The sequence below is a fragment of the Thrips palmi genome, unplaced genomic scaffold (assembly GCF_012932325.1).
Source record: "Thrips palmi isolate BJ-2018 unplaced genomic scaffold, TpBJ-2018v1 HiC_scaffold_17, whole genome shotgun sequence".
In the NCBI taxonomy this organism is placed as follows: domain Eukaryota; kingdom Metazoa; phylum Arthropoda; class Insecta; order Thysanoptera; family Thripidae; genus Thrips; species Thrips palmi.
The window spans coordinates 9,274,973-9,294,526 of NW_023144626.1; the positions used below are offsets into that span (position 1 = coordinate 9,274,973).

The 19,554-nt window shown below is 58.8% G+C and overlaps 1 protein-coding gene and 1 long non-coding RNA gene across 2 annotated transcripts; both read left to right on the forward strand.

The window, feature by feature from the left end:
- Positions 1-1,884: 1,884 nt before the first annotated feature.
- Positions 1,885-14,858, forward strand: LOC117643485. The gene is made up of 3 exons (XR_004587619.1): positions 1,885-2,257; positions 2,355-2,579; positions 14,663-14,858. It is a non-coding gene; the product is annotated as an uncharacterized LOC117643485 (long non-coding RNA).
- A 97-nt stretch (positions 14,859-14,955) lies between these two features.
- Positions 14,956-18,376, forward strand: LOC117643842 (ichor). Its single transcript, XM_034382958.1, has one exon. The coding sequence runs from the start codon at positions 14,998-15,000 to the stop codon at positions 16,510-16,512; it is 1,515 nt and encodes a 504-aa protein (XP_034238849.1). The 5' UTR covers positions 14,956-14,997; the 3' UTR covers positions 16,513-18,376.
- Positions 18,377-19,554: the final 1,178 nt, after the last annotated feature.

Sequence of the window (19,554 nt, forward strand, 5' to 3'; positions counted from 1 at the left end):
CGATTTTCGCGATTTTCACCCCTGGGACCGCATACGACGCGGCTCTTTTCCTTGGGATGTTGGCAACACGAGGAACCCAAGTGTCCGGAATTCAGATTTGATGCAAATTTATGAGAGCAAAGCAATGAATGATTCGCAACGCGTTGATCCGATTCAAGTTCATAAAAGCATTTCACGGCTGGGCTGCGGGTATCTCCCGGCAACAGGGCCGGCCCCACTTCCAGCCTCCTCTCTGTCTCTCTCGCACCCGTACGGGCCGCCCCGGCCGCCCCCGCGAGTGCGAGAGAGACCGACAACCGCTCGCATCCAGCCCTCCCTCCAGCCTTCCAGCGCGGGCACACGAGCGTGGAGCGCGGCGCGCGTGCCGTCTGTTGTGCCGCCTGCGTGCCGCCGGACGGCCAATTAACACGTACAGTACACTGTGGCAGTGCACCGCCAATTGTTGCACGCCCGTGTCCCGCCGAATCACGGCAAGGAGGGCCGACGCTCACTCACACACACATACTACACACACATTCGACCACAATGCAGACTATGCGAGATGGAGACCTAAACGCTGGGCGGTCGCTGCGTCCTCACAGCCTTTGAGACCCTCTTCTCCGCGACGCGCCGCCGCGGTGGGCTGCCCGTCGGCGCGCGCCCCGCCGCCCCGCCATTGTCATGGCCTAGGCCGCCTAGGCCGCTGGGCGCCAGGCTGCCCGGCTGCCGCTCCTAGCCCCCTCGCCCCGCCGTGGGTCCGCCAAGCTAGACGCCAAGCTAGACGCGAAGCGCCTCGCGAGTCCCCGCGGAGAAAGTCGAAGTCAGCGGCCGTGAGAAGAGCAGTGCACACTGTGTGCGGCACCGCGGCACCGCCGGGGCACGGCCAACCTAGCTAGGCACCGCCACCAGGCACCACCGCGTCGCACAGTTCAGTTCCATTTCATCGAAATGACTATGGAAAGCACTCACTTCCTGTGCTCGCCGTGCCCCAGTCCGAACTGCGCACTGCGCACTGCCACCGCACTGCCACCGGGGGCACCTAGGGGCACCCACTGTCCATTCCATTCCCTTCAGTTCGTCGCTCTCGGCTCGAATATGCAGACCACTGCAGTGTGGAAAGGGGCAGAGGTCGCAGTGCTGCTGGCTGTTTTCATGGTGCTCTGCCCTCGGTCGCCTTCGGTCGCCTTCGGTGGCGGAGGCGGGGATGTTGCCTGGCAAATGATTAAGTCGAAATAGGTCTCTTTGAGAGAAGAAGTAGCCCCTCCTCCGCTCGACAGCACTAACACCGCGAAACTAATCTCGGATGAGTTTGCAAGGGCTTTAAAGATGTCCTGACTTTCCAAGACACGTCTGGACAGTGTATCCTGCAGAGCTCCTGCTGTGTGGTCGAGTGGCCACAGCGGGGCAATAAATGCACCGGTGGGTCCTAACGTCCCAACAACAAAAAGAAGGGCGAGAGCGTCTTCTTAGCGACGGAAGCCCCGCGTTTGGAGAGCGCGCTGCCGGCCTAGAAGCAGGCCTGGAGGCTGGCCTGGGCCTTCCCTGCATCCCGGAGCGTCCTCCCCGCACACCTTTCTTTCTTCCCGGAGCCCCGCCGGCCGGCCAGCCGGACTCGTGTTCGTCCGGAGCCGTCGACGGCCGCTCGGGTGCGCTCGGGGCTCCGTTCGGGCCGCGTCGGTGGCGCGGCGGCGTGGCGGGGCGTGGCGCGTAGCGGGCCGACGGCCTGCCGACGGCCGGGCCTGCCGGGCCGAGCCCCTCCGGACCCCTTCCCTCGGCCGCCTCGCCGCCTGGCAGTGCAGCTCCGCCAGTCAAGACGACCACGTCGCGTACGTCCGCGTCGTCCGCGTCTTCCGCGCCGCCCCGGTCGAGTCCCGCGGACCCTAACCTCCACGTCGACCTGCGAGGGCCGCCACCCCGCACCCCGCCCGCCACGCCCTCGAGCCGTGCTGCCACCAAGCAGCGGCCACACCTGTGATTGGATTACGCGCCTTCGCCAGTGTGACCAGTGTGACTGTGACACGAGACAGCGTGTGACAAGTGTGACGCTGTTTGTTGGTGCGCATGGCTCGGACTGACGGCGGAGGCCGCAGCGGCCGCCAGCCCCTTGGCCAGCCCCGCTTGGGGCGCTAGTGCTCGCTAGTGCACGCTAGTGCAGCCAGTGCGATACAGTGCAGTGATTGTGTGCCTTTGGATACCTCGCCACCCCTGCACCGCCGCCCTCTGGATTACTACTGCAAGGATACTGCAAGGATACTCCCCCCCTCTTGACGGTCACACCGTGAGTTAACCCTAGCGTCGCTACGCCTACCGCCCCTTTGATTCTCTCATAGAACCCACCCACCCCTTCCCCCTGTTTTTTTCTTGTCGTTCCTCAGTTCCTCCAGTTTGAGCGATGGGGTCGCTCGAGCGCCAACACCCCGCCTGACGGCCTGCCCGAAGGCCTGACGCTCCTCATGGCGTCCTCGTGGGCTGAGCGGCCCTGTCCCCTATCACCACAAGCACCACACACACAGTGACCATGGGTGGGTTTAACCCCTTCCCCTTGCGGAGAGCATTGGGTCCTTCGTCGTACCTCCTCCAACGGTGGCTACCTCAACCAGGTAAAGAGGAATCCAGAGAGTGCAGTCTGGTCTGAGCCCCGCGCACATTCCTCGAGAGCGCAGCGGAGCCGGTGTGTGTGCGGGTGCCTGTCATGGAGCGCCGGCTGGGAAGGTTGACCTGGGTTCAAATACTGGCGCCGGCTGTACCTTCAGGCGGTGGAATTCCCTCAGCCTTCCACGCGTGGCAACGCAGAGCACAGCGCACCCACCGTCACGTCCTTCTCGGACTTCGTGGCGGGGCTCAGACCAGAAGTATACAGATAAGTTCTCGGCGCGGCCGGCGTGCTGCGAAGTGCGCCGCCCTGGCCGCGGTCAAGGCAGCCGCCAGGCAGCCCCGGTGGAGCCATGCCACTGCTGGCGCCCTAAGAGTGTAAATCGACCGTCATCCAGACCTCCACAGCCTCGCGAGCTCCCCGACGACACGGCGACGCCGGACCGCTCTGTCGCGCCCATTCCCGTCCCGTTCGATTCGCGATCCGCCGATTTTGGGTGGAAGTTGCCCTGCACCCGGTGCGACCCGCCCGAGGCCCTCCCGAGGCGGCCTGCTTGGGGCCCGGCGACGCGTAGCGGTGTGAGTCGCTCTGTGGGTCCCCCCTGTGGGCCCCCCAGCGCCCCGTCCCCCCGTGCCCCTCCGCTGGGAGGTGGGCCGCCTCTCCTGTAACGGGACCGCGTTTCGCATGTCCAGGACGACATTTCGCAACATTTCGCGATCGCTCCAAAATAATCCGCAGAGTGACTCTGGATTCGATGACTCTGTGGTCGACTTCGCCTGTTCAGAGACGAAATGTCAGTAGATTAGCCCCCACACCTCCACCAAGCAGTGTTGTTAATTGCTACTGTAAAAAATCGATAAAAAAAAGTTTTTCTGTATTCAAAAAAGCTTGGTAAAACTGGATTTTCAAAATTTAATAATGTTTGCACTGTAGAGGTGGAAACATCGATCTGAGATTTGTCGTGCCAAACCCGTTTTCACGCCGCTGGTTTTGTTTTGGTTTGAGCCAGTGTGGTTCACGTTCACGTGCATCCCCGCGCTAGACGGCGGGCGTTGCCTTCGTGTTGACAACATCTACTGCCACCGCCGCCCCGGGGCGGATGTATCGGAGATGTTGGCGGAGATAGCCCCTGGAAGAGTCTGCCCCCACGGAGATATGGTTTTGACGGTCAATACACCTGGTGGGCAAAGCGAGCCAAGCGGCCACTGGACTCCACCGTGGCCCCTCGGGTTCACAACGCAGCGCGCCACCGCGCCGCCAGAGAGCAGCACCTGTCAATAGTTTCCTTTTAAAAGGACACAGCTCGGGGCGAGCGCAATCACAAGAGCCGATAGGAACTCGAAGAAGGCTAGTTCACGCACGCACCGGGGCAACGTTGTTGTGACCATAAACTAGATAAAACTGTTGTTTAAAGTCGTACCCACAAAAATTAGTGTGAGAAAGTGTTTTTCATTTTGTTTCTGTCTGGTCACGTTGCCCGTTTGTTTTAAAATTAGTTTCAGTTCGATTTTGTCGAACATAATTAATTGCGATTGTAAGAGAAATCTTGCCCAAATCTTACTAAATGAATCAAGTAATTTAGCAAATTAACTCAGATTCCCCCAAGAATGAACAAAAAATAGTTAAATTCTTTCAACACTATTTTGTTGTTGTCCCTGAGGGCCTACCGGCTGCCGTCCAGTGCCAGAACTGGGACGGGTAGAGGAAGTTCTTCGCGACGAGCCAGGGGCGCTGTGATTGGCGGAAGCCTCGCGTTGAGTTGTTTTGATTGGTAGGTATTGGCCGCAGCCACTGCGCTGCGAGGTGTCTTCTCGGACGCGCTCTTCTTGTCCTGTCCATGCACCGCTTCTACGGAGCAGGCCACGAGAGTCGGACCAAACTTGAACTAATTTCATGGCAAAGGGAGAAGACATTTTGAATGGAATTTTTCATGTCTGCATTCAGTCCATTTCATCGTGTGACTGTAACAATCTGTTTGGAAGCACAGAGAAATGTAATCGATCAGTGCTTAAATATGTTAATATTATCTCAACAATGGTTTAGTATTTTAAAAAGAAATGAAATTAGTTTGAATTTGTCACGATTTGACGTGGCGTCGACACTATATTATTTCGGCTGGAGGGCCATTGTTTATCACACACTAACATGAATGGATACGTTCCACTTCTTATTCGCTCTATCGTTTGCTTTTCTACAACACCATTTTTTATTTGTGACACTTACATATACATGCGAGGGTGACCAGTAACTGAATACTGTGTACAGAAACAACACGAAAACGAACATTTGACACAGTGCCTTGCCTTTTCTGTAGCCTGTAGCGGGCGAGGCGTTCCGCCTAACACACTCGGCACCTCCAGCGGCCCAATCCATTTGGGCTCCTCTTCCAGTCTTTCATATTTCGGTTCAGCGTTGTCCGGTTCTTCGGAGCCTCACTAAACCCTCCCAGAGAGCTTTGAATCCAAACCCACAGACCTCCGATGCGTAAACCGTGAGCATATCAGCTATCGGGAGAGTCCATCCCCTCCAGGATGGAACTCACGCGTCTCACATCTTTCTAGGATATACTTCTTAGCCATTCGTTTCAGAAATCATGCCCATGGCAGGAAGAAAAAGCTGTTTGCATTTTTTGATCAAGCCAGTTAGCTTTTCCGATGAAATTCATTTTGCAACACCTATTGCTGCTGTTGTTGAAATAAAAAAGAAATGGATGACACATCTTCCACGCGTGTCGTGTCCCAGTTTCCTTGTCGTGACACGAATGGCTATGAATGGATTCCTCGTTTTGTTCCCGATAGCTTCGAGTCTCCTATCATTTTTTTTCGGGATGTGTCATTCATGAGACTCTCGAGAGTGAATAAGTGGCACGTGTGTCAGAGAGATAGAGTAAAAAGCGAATGCCGCAAAAACGTCGACCCACCCCAAAATACTCCAACTCCTACCCTCCCAACCAACCCCTATCCCAATTAACCGCAATTTTTTCTCCACCTGTATTTTTTAAAATTTTTATTTTCTTGTGCCTTCTTCTTCCTTCTAAAAAATATATATGCATGGCCACACTTTGGCAACTTGAAACTTTTGTACTCCTTCCTTGCATGTGAATCTTTCCTTTCTGTATCATATTATATTTCCATGTCGATAATTAACGTCGTATGAATATGCTATATCGGCATACATTATCCGACGTTGCAGTGTGCATGCATGTGTTTCTTTTTCTTTTGAACAGGAGTTTGTCTGGCAGGCAGTGTGCAGTGTACTTTTGGCTCGGTACAGGTTGGACGCGTTGCGGCTGTAGCGGCTCCCAGAGCCTCGTCCAGAGCCCGTCCCGACCTTTGGCAAGGCATCAATTCGTTGATAACGTGGCTCCATACGCGTACCGCGTACGGTTTCTGCTACCGGTGGGGCATTCCTCGGATGTTAACTGTTCGAACCGGTACCGCAGGCATCAAAATCGAACCGCACGGCGGGCCGGCGTCGAACTCGCGATGGGCTGGCTGGAGTCGAGCCGGCCGGGCCAACTCGTGGCCCCTTTTGGGGCTCACCGCTCGCCGTCCCTGTGGCCCGCGGCGGCCCGCGGCGGCGAGGGGCCCCGCGCCGCGCGCCCCGCGAGTGCGTCAGAGGCAGACAGGTGCCGTTCCGGACGTGGCCGCGCCGCGTTCTCAAAATTAGTGGGCCAGCGGTATGGGCTGGGCCTGGCTGGGCCAGCGGCAGGGCGGCAGGGCGGCAGCCAGGCCTCACGGCGGAGCGGCCGGGCCCGGCTGGCTAGCGGTATGGCCGCTCCGGTGGGCCGCGCCGAGCCGAGCCCCAGCCGAGCCGAGCGCAGCCGAGCCCGCCCGAAGCAGGGTGCAGCCGGAGCCGAGCCGGCCGACGAGCCGAGCCCACAGGGTAGCCGTCGACGTGCGACGTGCGGGCGGGGCCAAACCGAACGGCCGAACCGAACGGCCAAACCAGCAGAACGCACCGCACCGCACGTCGCTGGGTCGCTGGTCATTCATCCCTGGTCGGGTCGTCCCCAAGGCGGAGCAGTCCCAGCCGATGGTATCGCGGTCGCCGATTTGTACCGAATCAAACTGATGTCTATCTGCTAATTAACCGACTCCAGCCAGCGCTGGCCGTCCGCGGCTCGCGGCCTCCGCACGTATGCATCCAACTGGCGCTACGCAGTGGGCCGCCGGGCCGCGCCGCGCGCCGCCGGTGTACCGGTGTTAGCAAGTGGGCCATCAGCGATGCCGTGGCGCGGCGGGGTGCGGCAGTGGCGCGCCGCTCGGGGCTGCCTGGAGGGGACCACGGCCATGCACATGTCCGGTGCAATATGTCGCCAATTTTCGGAGACCATGCGAAAATGAGGACGACTTCCCGTCATTTCCTTCTTTCACCGCGAGGCAAAAAAAATATGGATGAATCTAGTGCAATTCGGTCGCTAGGTTACGACCGTGCCCCAAGGAGTGCAGCAGGAAACGCACGCCGCGCCTTGCTGCCGCCGTGACGTGGAGTCGCGGGCCCGCGGGGACGCAGCGGTTCCTAGGGCCCTGAAACGGGCGCTGTGCTGCGCTGTGCTGTGCTCATGCGAGCCGAACGCATCGCTCCGATCCAACGACCGCGCTTCGGCCGCGGCACTCATTCCGGGCCGTGCTTCGTGGCGCCGTCTCTCTCGCTCCCCTCCGGGACGCCCGTGACTGTGAGAGAGACAGAGCGACCGAGGCACTGTTCGGCATGCAGCCCGTTGGCTGGCCGTTGGCGTCGTTAAGACGGAACGTCGATCGTCGAATACGGCGTGATGGGTGGCGTCCCGTCGGCGGTGTACCCTATGCCGTTGGCTTGCAGTTGGCTTGCCGTCGGCTGGCCAACTGGCGTCGTTGTCGCTCGGCCGGAGTAAACTCGTCGAACCGACTTAACAGCTTAACGAGATATTTTGTCAAAAGTTCCATGCGGCGTCAGAGGTTTTTTTTTCGTCTGCGTGTCCAAATTCTTATTCTGAAGTAGGATCGCGGTGTTCGAGGCGCACCCTGCGGGTACACTGCTGCCGTTGGCCGCCGTGAGGGGTGTCTACTGCTGCGCAAGGCGAGGCTGGCGGTGCGGCGGAGAGCGCCCGGCGGGTAGGCAACCCGGCGCGCGGGGGCGTTCGACGGGACCCTCTATCCTCGCTGCTGCAGGCGGCGAGCTGCCGAGCCGGGGAGGCTGGTGGCAGAGGTGAGAAAAGTGACCCGCTCCTGACCCGCCGTCATCCGCTCCGAAATTCAAGTGCCATTATCTCCAAAACGGTGGCCGGTACATGCAATAACCATAAAATAACATTAAATGGAAATAAAATTTCCAAAACAAGTCACTTTATGCATAATACTCGTGCGTCCCTTAGTTTGCGAGATATCGACACCTATATTTCGGAGCGGATGACGGCGGGTCAGGAGCGGGTCACTTTTCTCACCTCTGGCTGGTGGCTAGTAGGGCGTGGCACAGTGGGCCAGAAGACCGGTGGAGGCGGCCAAGACGCGTTTTGAGCTCCAGAGTCGCTAAACAGGCCTCGAACCGAACGTGTGACCCCACCAATGGATTCCCCGTTCGGAGAGCAATCCATTGATGGGGTCACACGTTCGGTTCGAGTTCTGCTTAGCGACTCTGGAGCTCGAAACGCGTCCAGAGTTTTGTCCGCCTCCACCGGCTTCTGGCCGCGCTTTAGCCAGCGCCCCGCGTTCAGCTCACTCCATCGCCTTTGAGTCTCTCGTTCGAGTCCGTGCTTCCAGTGTGCCACTTGACGCTCCACGGCGCCAGTGCTCTAAATCGAAAGGAAATTGTCACCGCGTCGCGTGTCCCATCGTCGCGGGGAAAGTGCCGGTGGCTGTGGCTGCAGCAGTTGCAGAGCGTGGTGGCGCGCGCCTCGCAAACTTACTGACAAATTAACTGGAAGTCTCAAACGTTGCTCAGTGGCAGATGGGAGTCTCTGCTGCACTGTACAGACCACGGTGGAACGCATGGTTGTTCCGATTGATTCCGCGTTGGATGGGCAAGCATTGGTACCTGTGTCATGTGTGCGATTCGGGTCCTTTTTTTGAGGTGCCTAGGGTAATGTTTGGCAAAGCAGGCCTTTAGGACACAGCGTGACAATGCCACGAAATGCTTGCAGTGTGTTTGGTCGCCTTGAATGGCCAAGTACACCGGACAGCAAGGCAGCACTAGAGTCCTGGAATAGGTGTTTCCAGGCTGATCTGGCGTTGGATGACGAGAGGCAACGGAAAGGTCCTTCGTAGCCTGCGATGAATTTCTTCGCAGCATCGCAGGCTGCAGAGCCGCCGTTTTCTTCGCATCACAAAGAACGTTCTTTGTGGGGTTCTAAGTGCGTTCGTCTCTCTCCCTCCCATGCGGCGCCTCGTCAAGGTGCGAGAGAGAGAGAGAGAGAGAGAGAGAGAGAGAGAGAGAGAGAGAGAGAGAGAGAGAGAGAGAGAGAGAGAGAGAGAGAGAGCAATTAGCCGAGGAAGCAGAGCTTCGCGGCCTCGCATCGCGACGTCCGTAGAAAGCCCTTGGACTCGCGGTTTGATCTGGATCTCTTTCCACTCGTTCCCAAATTTCCCCCACGTCCCAGAAGCGTCCCAGGGCGTCCCAGAGCGTCTCAGTGCGTCTCAGAGCGTCCCAGAGGGTCCCAGAGACGTCCCAGCCAGCCAGTCCCGGTGCATTGCATTACGGTAACGGGACTTGATACGTCCTTCTTGATTAATGGACATGGCGGGGCACTGATATCGAATCTCGTCCCGGTACGTCCGTGCGCCCGGCCAAGAGGGCCCCGCACTGTAGAACGGCCCACAGTGTGATGGCCCTCTGTGGCCGCGTCTGTGGCCGCGCCGCGCCCGCGCGCTCTGTTGTCGTAGTTCCCTCAGGAACCCGTTGTCCCGGGAGGCCGGCGGGCCGGCAGGTCCGGGGAGGGGGGCACTAGGCCGCTGGGTCGGGACGCGGCGGCGCGGCGGCGCGGGATGATCCCTCTTCCCTCGGGACTCGAGGAGCCGAGCGTAGCCGAGCCGCGAGGAGCCTTCAACTTGGCCTTTGCCAACAGCTGGCGGCTCGGCGGGGCGGCCAGGCGTGCTGCCCCCACCTTGCCACGCCGTCGCGGCGCACGGCGGCGGCCCCCTCCCCTCCGGCGTTGGAATGCGTGGTGGGGCGCGGAGGCGTCCTTCTCCGGGAGGGGGAGGGAGGAGACGAGGAAAGCAAGCGGCCGGTGAAAGTAGGTACAGTGTCGCCGAGGCTCACCGAGCCAAGGCCCAGTAGTCCCAGGCCCAGTCCGGGTCGGGCCCAGCCGGGCCCAGTCGGGCCCACTGCCCTGGCCGGCACTTGGACCGGGACCACTGCCCGTGGGGGATCCTCTAGCCTAGGCACTGGTCGCCGGATACAATGAAATAATAAAAAGTTTGGGCTGGGTCGTAATGATGTACTTCCCCACAGTCAAACGAGTTACCACGCGAGTAAGTCACGCACGGGGCAGCGACGGACGAATGGACTCCTGGGTCCTACTACGCCAATCTGGCAAAAAAAAAAAAAACAATGACGCTCGCGTGAATTGGCTTCCTGGTACGCTTTTATCTGTGACCACAAAAAAATCTAAAAATAGGCAGATTTGCGAGTCTTACGTGTCAGTCTCAACTACACAATGGTGGTCAAAGTTTCGGTTAAAATTTCAATCTTGCCAACGCAAATTTGTGGTCGGTGTCTTGGTCGAAGTCTCCGTGTTCTTCTCAGAGTTGATGTAGTCGAAAATTCGGCCGTGTGGTCGACGCGACACGTCAGTCGCTCCGTCTCTCTCGCACCCGTGCGAGTGACAGAGGCAGAGCGACGGCGGCACTGTAGAGCCTGCAGGTGCAAAGGCCCCGCGCCAGCCGCGGCGCTAGCCCTGGCCGTGGACCCCACCGAGGCTGTCGACCCCGCATGCCTCCAGGCTCGCCTCCAGACCGCCCCTAGCTTTCTGCGCGGCCCGGACGTGCACGGCGGCGCGGTTCGGCCGGGTCACCGGTCCCAGAGTGGGTCTCGCTGAATGCAATCGCAAGTCATCCTGGACAATAATTTCATTCCTGCAGCCGCCCTACGGCTCGGCCCTGGCGCACAGCGCGCACTGTTCGCGATTCTGGTTTGCAAAAAAGGGAGGGGAAGGGGGGGCCGGTGAAAGTGCAGCCTGGAGGGGGCCCCTCCCTCCCCCCTCCCTGCCCCCTCCGCGCGACGCTGCTGCTCACTTGCGCTGTGTGCCAATGCCCTCGATCCGCGAGGCGGCGCGGCAGCGAGCAGCACAGTGTGCCGCACACCGGATCTGCCGCGCCGCGCCGTGCCGTGCCGCGCCGCGCCGTGCAGAGCGTCATTCGCGTTGATTCATGACAGGCTGGCCGGGCTTCATGGAACGGCAGGTCGAGTGCTTCGCGTGGAGCGAGTCATGGACCGGTCGCCGTTTCGGGGGCCTTCATGCCTTTATGGCCTCATGGCAGCCAAGAGCGCAACTCGCAAGCAGTTTCCGTGCGACACTGTGAGAAAAAAGTACGGAAAAAGTACGGAACATGTCTGGTCAATAATTTGCCTGGACCGTCCGTACTTGCCAACTACGGAACGTTCCGTACCTTTTTTCCGTACCCATTTACATGGGTTCATATGGAGCAAGTACGGAACGTTCCGTACTTTTCTCCGTACCTCCCTACTATATTTTTCTGTACCATTTCCGTACAAAAGTACGGAATTTTTTACAGTGGACGTACCCCGTCCTGCAGACCGATTCCGAGAGTGGTTTTCGCTGCGGTCTCCCTCGCACCAACACAGGGCGCCCTGTGAGTGCGAGAGAGACGAAAGTGACTGGTCCAATTGCCCCTGTGTGAGCGTCTTTTAGGGCCACCGGTCGTATCAACGGCCCGGCCAAAAGCAATGACATGTTAAGGGCGTCGTTAGAAAGTACGCGGACTTTTCGCCGGGGCTTTAGTTAATGCAGGTCGGCGCCGGCTGCGCGGCCCGGCCGCGGTGTAGCCCGGGGCGCTCGCAGCCGAGCCGCGCAGCAGTGGCGGCGCTAGTCTCCTTTTTTTCCTATTCTGCTTCGCACCAAAGTCGTGGCAAACCTGCAGTCGGATTCCGAACGGCGCTCCGTCTCTCTCTTGCCCGCGGACGCGACGCCCCGCGAGTGCGAGAGAGACCGCGCGACGAAAGCACAGGCTCGGAATCGACCCGCTGGCGAAATTAACATTGTCCGTAAAGACAATGGCGGCCTCTGGGAAGTGGAGCGGGCCCTCCGCGGTGTCCACGCCGCCGGGTGTCTTGGACGCGGGGGGATCAAGGCTCGGTCCGGGGCGGCGCGCCGTGGCGCGGGCCGAAGGTCGGCACGGCACGGCGTGGCGTGGTGTTGGTTCGCGTCGTAGGACCCACGAGAAACCCGCGGCGACGCGGAGTGGCACGGCACGGCACGGCATGGGTACGCCGCGCGCACAGCACCCACGCCGCCCGCGGCACGACGTGAATGGGGGAATGGAGGCGCACTTCGCACGGCCACACATAAAGGTGCGGCATGGGCTGCGAGGAGAGAGAGAGAGAGAGAGAGAGAGAGAGAGAGAGAGAGAGAGAGAGAGAGAGAGAGAGAGAGAGAGAGAGAGAGAGAGAGAGAGAGAGAGAGAGAAGAGAGAAGGGAGAGAGGCAGACACAGAGACATAGAGATGCCGGAGCGCCGGCTTGCCGGGGATTCTCGAGCAGCGCGGTAGTGTTGTTGTTTTTCCGCGGTCCATCTCAGCGGCCGTCTGGCGGGGACGCGTTTCACTGATGACCCAGGGCGATGACGCTCCGCAGCGGCGCCAAGCGGGGCAAAAAGTTGGACCCGGCGATGTGATGGTTTTATTTCGATTTCACAATCCGCGCGCAGCGACCGTCTGACGGACGTTTCGGACCGAGGTTTAGTACAGTGTCAGCCAGGGCAAGAACGACTCAGAATCTAGAGGAAGATTGAGATTTTTTGACGGAAGTTGGACGCGAGCGGATGGAGGAGGAAGAGACGGGAAGAAATTGGTGTTTGTTCGTTGACTCGTTCGTTCGCGCGCGTGTTTGTTTGTTGGTTTGTTTGTTTGTCATGCGTGGTCGTGGTCGTCCTGTCGGCCGAGTCTTGGATAAACATCCGTTCGAAGCCGGAGTGGCTCGGAGTGGCTCGGAGTGGCTCGGAGTGGGACAGGTGCAAGCAGCGAAGCAGCGGCACTCACGGACGCCACAAAGACGGGAACGAAGACAGGGAACGAATGACAGGCGGAGGGGAATCACAACACGACAGCCGCAGACAAATGCGTTTTTCTAATTTGTGTCTGCCGCTCCCGATAATTAACCCCGACACGTGCGCGCCGTGAGTCAGACAGAGAGAAGTAGACTGAGAGGAAGAACAAAGACACCGGGCGAGGGGCGGCGAGGGAGCCGGCGGGGGGACGGAGCGGGAGATACCAGAAGTGGGTGACCCGGTCCGCGGCGGCCTGGTTGCGGCGGGGCGGTGAAGGGGGCGGTGAAGGGGAGAGGGGAGGGGGGCGGAGAGGGGGCCGGTGAGGGGCCGTGCCGGGCGGCCGGCTAACGGTACCTGGAGAGGCTTGTAGCGACCGGGCCGTGGCGAGCCGCGCCGGCCGCGCCGCGCCAACCGCCTCGCGCCTCGCGGTGAGTCAGACAAGGGGCCGGCCCAACAGAGGAAAACGAAAGTCGACCATTTCGTAGAAAAAATGGCCGAAAATGGGTCTTTGGCTGTGCAAGGATTGGTTTCGTGGTGACGACAAAGCACGGCGACGGTCCGAGCGGCGCTGCCTCGCTGCCGCGCTGCTGGGCGGCCGAGCGCCCGGCGCCGTAGGCAACGCGGTGCATACGGGTGCAGCCTGGTTGCCTGCCGCGCAGGCGCTCGCCGCGCCGCCGAGCCATTGCCATGATGATCGTACGCCGTCCGTTCACGACACTGGAAGACAGCGATTGAACCGCTGGTATTTCGTCCCACAGTGGGCTGACGGCTGACACTTCGGGCCCATTCGGGCCGAGTGGAGCGGATCTGGACCAGGGTCTCGAGCCAGTCGCTGGCGGCGAAGCCTAGCCGAAGCCAGGGCGAAGCCCAGCCGAGCGGAAAAGTGTCCGTCACCGTCGTGCCGTAGTTCGGTTCGGTTGACGAGTCGCATCGGATCGGATCACTCCGCGAGGCGCTGCGCTGCGCTGCGCGGCGCGGCGGTGTCACAGACAGGCCGTCATGGTCGCGAGGGCGAGGGCCGGCGAGGCACGCCAGGGGTCGCGTCGAAACAGCCGAAACAGCGGCCACTGGACTGGAACTGGAAACAGCCCCTGTTGGCCACGCGGGCTTGACGAAAATTCACCAGCGCTCGCGTCTTTTCGACGGAGAAATAAGCTTTTTTGTCGACGACATCGTTGTTTCGACTGAGCCTTCGTTGAGCTTCCTGGACGCGGTTGGACGTTGGTCGCCTTGATGGTCATTACTCTTTTCTGCTCTTGATTCGAGCAACGGGACCCTTGGGTCAGGGTACGTCGAGATGCATAGGTACAAAGGTGGGGTGAGGATGTCGCGGCCAGTGTCGTTGAATTCGCAGGCTGCTTGTGGCGAAGAACGAGTCGCGTGGGCATGCGTCGCGAGCCGCCTGCGCCGTGTCCGGCTGGGGTCAATGGCGTGGTCGCCGGCCTAGCCCAGCCAGCCCGCGCAGTGCGGAGCGCGGAGCTAGCCGAGCCAACACTTTCTTTTTCCTTGTTCCTGCAGAGGATGCACTGCACACCGCAGAGCCGAGCCTCGCCTAGCCGAGTCCTGCCGAGCGGAGCCGAGCCGAGCCGAGCCGGGCCGCCGAGCCCCGGCGCGCCCGGCCACTAGCACTGCCGCCTTGCCTTATTTCTGCCTGTCAGGTGGTGGATGCGCAACTTTCACTTCTCCGGCCTTTTCACGACGATGGTCCGCGGCTCCGCGGCGCCCCTCCAGCCCCTCCGGCGGGGCTGCCTGCCCCCACGCCCCGCGGGGGGTCCGGGCGGGGCCGCGTGGCAACGTACTTTGCGCGGAGCAATGCCCTTGCCGCGGCGCCGCGCCGTGCCACGCCGTGCCGCGTCCTGGTCCTCATGGTTGTCGACTCGTTGTTGCAGGTGGTTCCCCGCTGGTCCCAGCGATGCAGCCTGCGCAGCCTGCGCCCTGCTCCCTCTGGCGCGGCGAGCCGTGTGCGCCTAGCCTCGGATGACGGCGTCCGGCCACGCTCTAGGCCTTGATGGACTGCAGTGAGACCGCCGTGCTGATAGGCAACCGCTGCGGGCTGTGGAGCGGCCTGCCCGCACTGCCCCGCACTGCGCCGCCCCGCTCCGCCCCGCAGAGACCAGCGCCGCCCCGGACGGCGCCTCGCCCGGCCCCGCCGCAGCCGCCCCCGCCGTCGCTGGCCGCCAGGCCCGCCAGCCGGGCCACCGCCGCCAGCTCCCCCGGCTACCCGATGAAGTTCCAAGGCGGCGACTCGGAGCTGCTGGGCATGCCGGCCGACTCGCTACTCATGGGCTCCATGACGTGCTGGGGGTCCGGACTCTCCGGACTGCCTAGCCCCGACCAGTACAAGCTGCTGCTGGACGAGGACAAGGGCTCCCTGGACTCGCTCGACTCCAAGGTGGCCATGGACACGTTGGACAGCTTGCTCCTCTCCTCCACTGACGACGTCAACGACGTGGACGACGTCGTGACGGAGGACAACTTCGCCGAACTGAAGCCCCTGCCGCCGTTCACGGGCTACACAGGCCACCTCAGCATCAACGGCATCTCCGGCCACCACTATCACACGATAGCGGCGCCGCTGTCCCCGGACATCGTGGAGACGAGCCTGGAGAACAACAACAACACCCAGGTGCAGAACCACAACCATGTGCACACGTCGGACTCGGCGTCGACGGCGTCCACGGCGTCCAACGGCTCGAGCGTGGGGCTGTCCTACTACCAGGACCAGCACGTGGTGTCCTCGTCCACGGGCTGCGGCCTGGACTGCGGCGACATCAAGGAGGAGGCCTCGGACTACACGAGCCTCCTGGACAACGAGGACATCGCCGCGCTCATCGGGTCGGCCATCGCGGACACCACGGTGCCCAGCGTGGTGGACAGCGTCAACGACGTGGGCGACGCGTCACGGGACTCCTGGATGGACCTGGACGCGTGGATCGACACGGCCTGCTCCAACGACACCAAGTCCACCATGCTGCCCGTGTCGCTGCAGGACTTCTCGGGCTCGCAGTTCTCCGTGAGCCCGCCCCCGCCCGCGCCCACGGCCACGCCGGTGTCGCAGGGCTCGCAGGGGTCGCAGGGGTCCGGGTCGACGCCCACCACGCTGCAGTCGCTGCTGGGCTACCCGGTGCAGCAGCAGCCCATGCTGGTGAAGCGCGAGGCCACCACGTCGTGCTCCTCGTTCACGTCGAGCGGGCTGCTGGCCGTGAAGCGCGAGGCCACGACGTCGTCCTTCGCGGGGCCGCCGGGGCCGGCGTCGTCCCTGCTGCACAGCCGCCTGCAGAACGGGCCTCCCCCCGCGGCGCGCGCGCCGCCCAGCCCGCCCTCGCACGTGGTGTCCACGACGGACCCCAGCCACGGCCTGCGCTACCACTACTCGCCCACGTCCACCACGCCCAGCCCCGCCGGCAGCAAGAAGTCGCGGAACCGCAGCAAAAACAAGAACAGCAGCACCAGCTCGTCCAGCTCCGTGGCCTCCAGCTCCAGCCTGGTGTACACGGCGGACGGGCTGCTGGGCAAGGAGAAGCCCGTGCACCGGTGCAACATCTGCTCGCGGGGCTTCCTCAACAAGAGCAACATCAAGGTGCACCTGCGCACGCACACTGGCGAGAAGCCCTTCCGTTGCGAGGTGTGCGGCAAGGCGTTCCGGCAAAAGGCGCACCTGCTCAAGCACGCCATGATCCACAAGCGCATCGGGCGCGACGACCCGCACGGCTACCCGCACGAACTGCGCTGCGACTAGCTAGCTAGCCGGACCAAAGTGCGACGTCGCCCGCAGTGAAAACGACTTGCTGTGCCGGCCGCGCTAGCGTGGCGTTGCGGTGTGACAGTGCGTTTGTGTGAGTGTGTGCGTGAGTGAGTGAGTGAGTGAGTGTGTGAACGTGGGTTTGCGGCTGTCCTGGTGTACAGTTTTTTAACGTAATATTTTATTTCTCTTGTCGGTTGTGATTCGCCTTGTTTTCTGTTGGCTATGCTGTAATTTATTATTCTGTTTTTTTTTTTGTTTGCATATTATATTTAAATAGTTTTAATGTGCGGTTGTATTGATGTTTCGTAGATTAAATTAAAACTCGGGTACCTTCTCTGACACCTTGGAATCAGGCCGCACTACAACGAGGCCGCTATGTCACTAAACAGCAATCGCAAATGATATTTGTCAATTTTGAGTCTCTTAAAATTAATATTAGGTTTTTAGCATAAGGGCCCACACAAATATAAACAGTATTAAACTTTTGATGCGCCAAGTTGACAACATTCAAGTTTTGAGCGTTGGGCAACTGCTTGTCCACCTGTTTACTCTTCTTCAGACGTGTATGTTTGAGGTGATAGCCTCCTATTCTTTAACTTATTTATTTCCAAGCAGAATAGTTTAACAGGCTATCACGTCAAATGTTCGAACAAGTTTCTGAATGAAAAGAAAACGAATGTCGAAAGCACTTTGGCCGTGTAGCTCCAGAGCTAGTTTTTAATGGCGAAGGATCTTCATTTTATTCGACAGTTAAGGTTTGAATCGCGGGCTAGTAACCAAAGTGGTGCATGACTGAGATTAGATGATACTAACGGAAGCGTTGTTTGTCATCGAAATAAGCTCCTTTCGGATTTTATGAATTGTGTGAAAAATTCACTCTAAGGCGATTTGTTAGTTTGTTTTTGTTCTTTGCCAGGACCGTACTAAATCGTAATGTTCTTAATTAATGCTTTACTGTGCGCTGTGGGCCGATGGCGGCCGATAGCCCAATCGGGAACGAACCTCGCTAGTGGTCCCTCAGGGTGTTGGATGCGCTGGGACGGGAGCTGATCTCAACCCTGGAATCTCCACTACGCAAGATCATCAATTGTTGACTTTTTTACTTTTGTATATTGTTGTATAATTAAACCGTGCAATCTCTTTGTGTTGAAATTACTTGCTGAGTCTAAGACTGTGATCGTCCCCGTCGCACAACCCTTCTTTGGGAAATCGGTACTTTCAGTATCGTTGGTACAAACTTCTACACTTCCCTTGTTTAAGGCCTAATTTATTGTTGGTAAAAGAAATTATTCTTCTCTCTATGAACAGATCTGAGACCCAAGTCTGATGAGACACGTACTACAATATTGGTTCCATCTTCATAGATTGTACATAGAAATAAATATTATTTTGTATACTTCTTGTATATACCTAGATGATAAAAAATTATTTATATATTATAATATGTTTCTAATGTTTCTTTTTTTCCTGTATGCTCTGTTGTCATTACCTTCTTAAAGTAGCAGTCCTTGTCATTGCAACACTGTACACTCTCCTTTATGGCAAACACAACGAATGTAAAAATGCAATTTTATTTATTTTGAGTAAAAGATATTGTGATTTTTGAAACCGATGTACTTCTGGATTCTTTGTTGTCCCTCTGCAATTTAGTAAATTAAAAATTTCGATTTTGCATGAATTTGAGCCCTGTCGCAAAGCGTGGTTGTTCTCTCTCACTAAAATTACAGAACGACCTACCGCCAAAATTGTAACTTTTTAAACAAAAAAAAACATGTACTTCCTAAATTGCGACACCCAAGATACCGCTGTACATTGACTGTGTTGTTTTCTTTATTAAAGTAAGAAGTTGTTGAACAAATTGATGTTTCCGTTTCTTTTCCCTTCCTTCTACTGCCACCAAAAAACGAAACGAACTGAATTACAAAAAGAGCACACGACAACTAAAGGCTCTCAACAAAGGGGGCTGCACAAATAAGAAATCGCAATTTCACAACAAATTTTCACGAGAAACTAGAGAGATCAAAAATGAATTGGTCAAGATCGCCATCTTTTTTGGGGTTTCAACTGGACGGTGACAATGTAATTTCCAACAGTGGCGGCGCCCTGTTTACACGGAAGCTGAACTTGAACAGCAGCGGCGTGCAATTTGCATTGTCGGCATGGTCCTGGCGGTCGTCCTGGCGGCCAAAGGGCATCGCGATGTGGGCTAGGGTGGCCCGGCGTCCTGGAGGCGCTCCAGAGAAAGTGGTAGGAACACGACGCACGGCCAGCGGGCTAATAGAGGTTCCAAAGGACAACATTCAACTATTATCGGGCGGCCGGTGGCGACAAAGTATAGGCGATAAAATGTTGCGTGTTTTTTTTTTTTTTTTTTTTCGAGTAGTAATTCAAGCAGGACCGGCCGAGCGGTGTGGCGGTATCTCACTGCGCCTTGCAGTCATCGAATATGATTCAGAGCCGCCCCAGTCGTTAGGAGGCACGCAGGGGCCGCTTGGCATTAGACTCTTTATTCGTACTCGGGACGTACTGGGACGGGCTCAAAAAAAGGAGAGAGAGAGAAACACGGGAAGGGCAGTCCCGTTACGGCCAGGGACGCCATTTTGTTCCTTTTTGTCCTTTTTTGTCCCTTTTTGGCCTTCCAGTTCGGCAGAGCTGCCCGTTTAGGTGTGTCTTTGGCGGAACAAACTAGCGTGGCTGGGGTTGGGCGGGCGGGGGCGGGCGGGGGCGGCCGTGGCGTGCACCGCCATGCAGCGGACACAGCCAGGGCAGCCAGGACGGGGGCCGTGCAGGTTGGCCAACCCATTGCCACACTGCGGAGCTCGCGGTGCTCGCGGTGCAAGGTGACCTTGAGGCCAGGATGCAGACGTGGCCTACCGTGGCGCCAAACCCCGGCCGCCGTCAGGAGGGACATGTCTAGCCCTTAATGGTAATGGCAATTACGGGTAGGCAATCCAACGCACAGGCGGTTGGCGGGCTGCCTACCCTGTGCCCGTAAGGCGCCATGGCGCCTGGCAGGTAGGCAATCCAACGCACAGG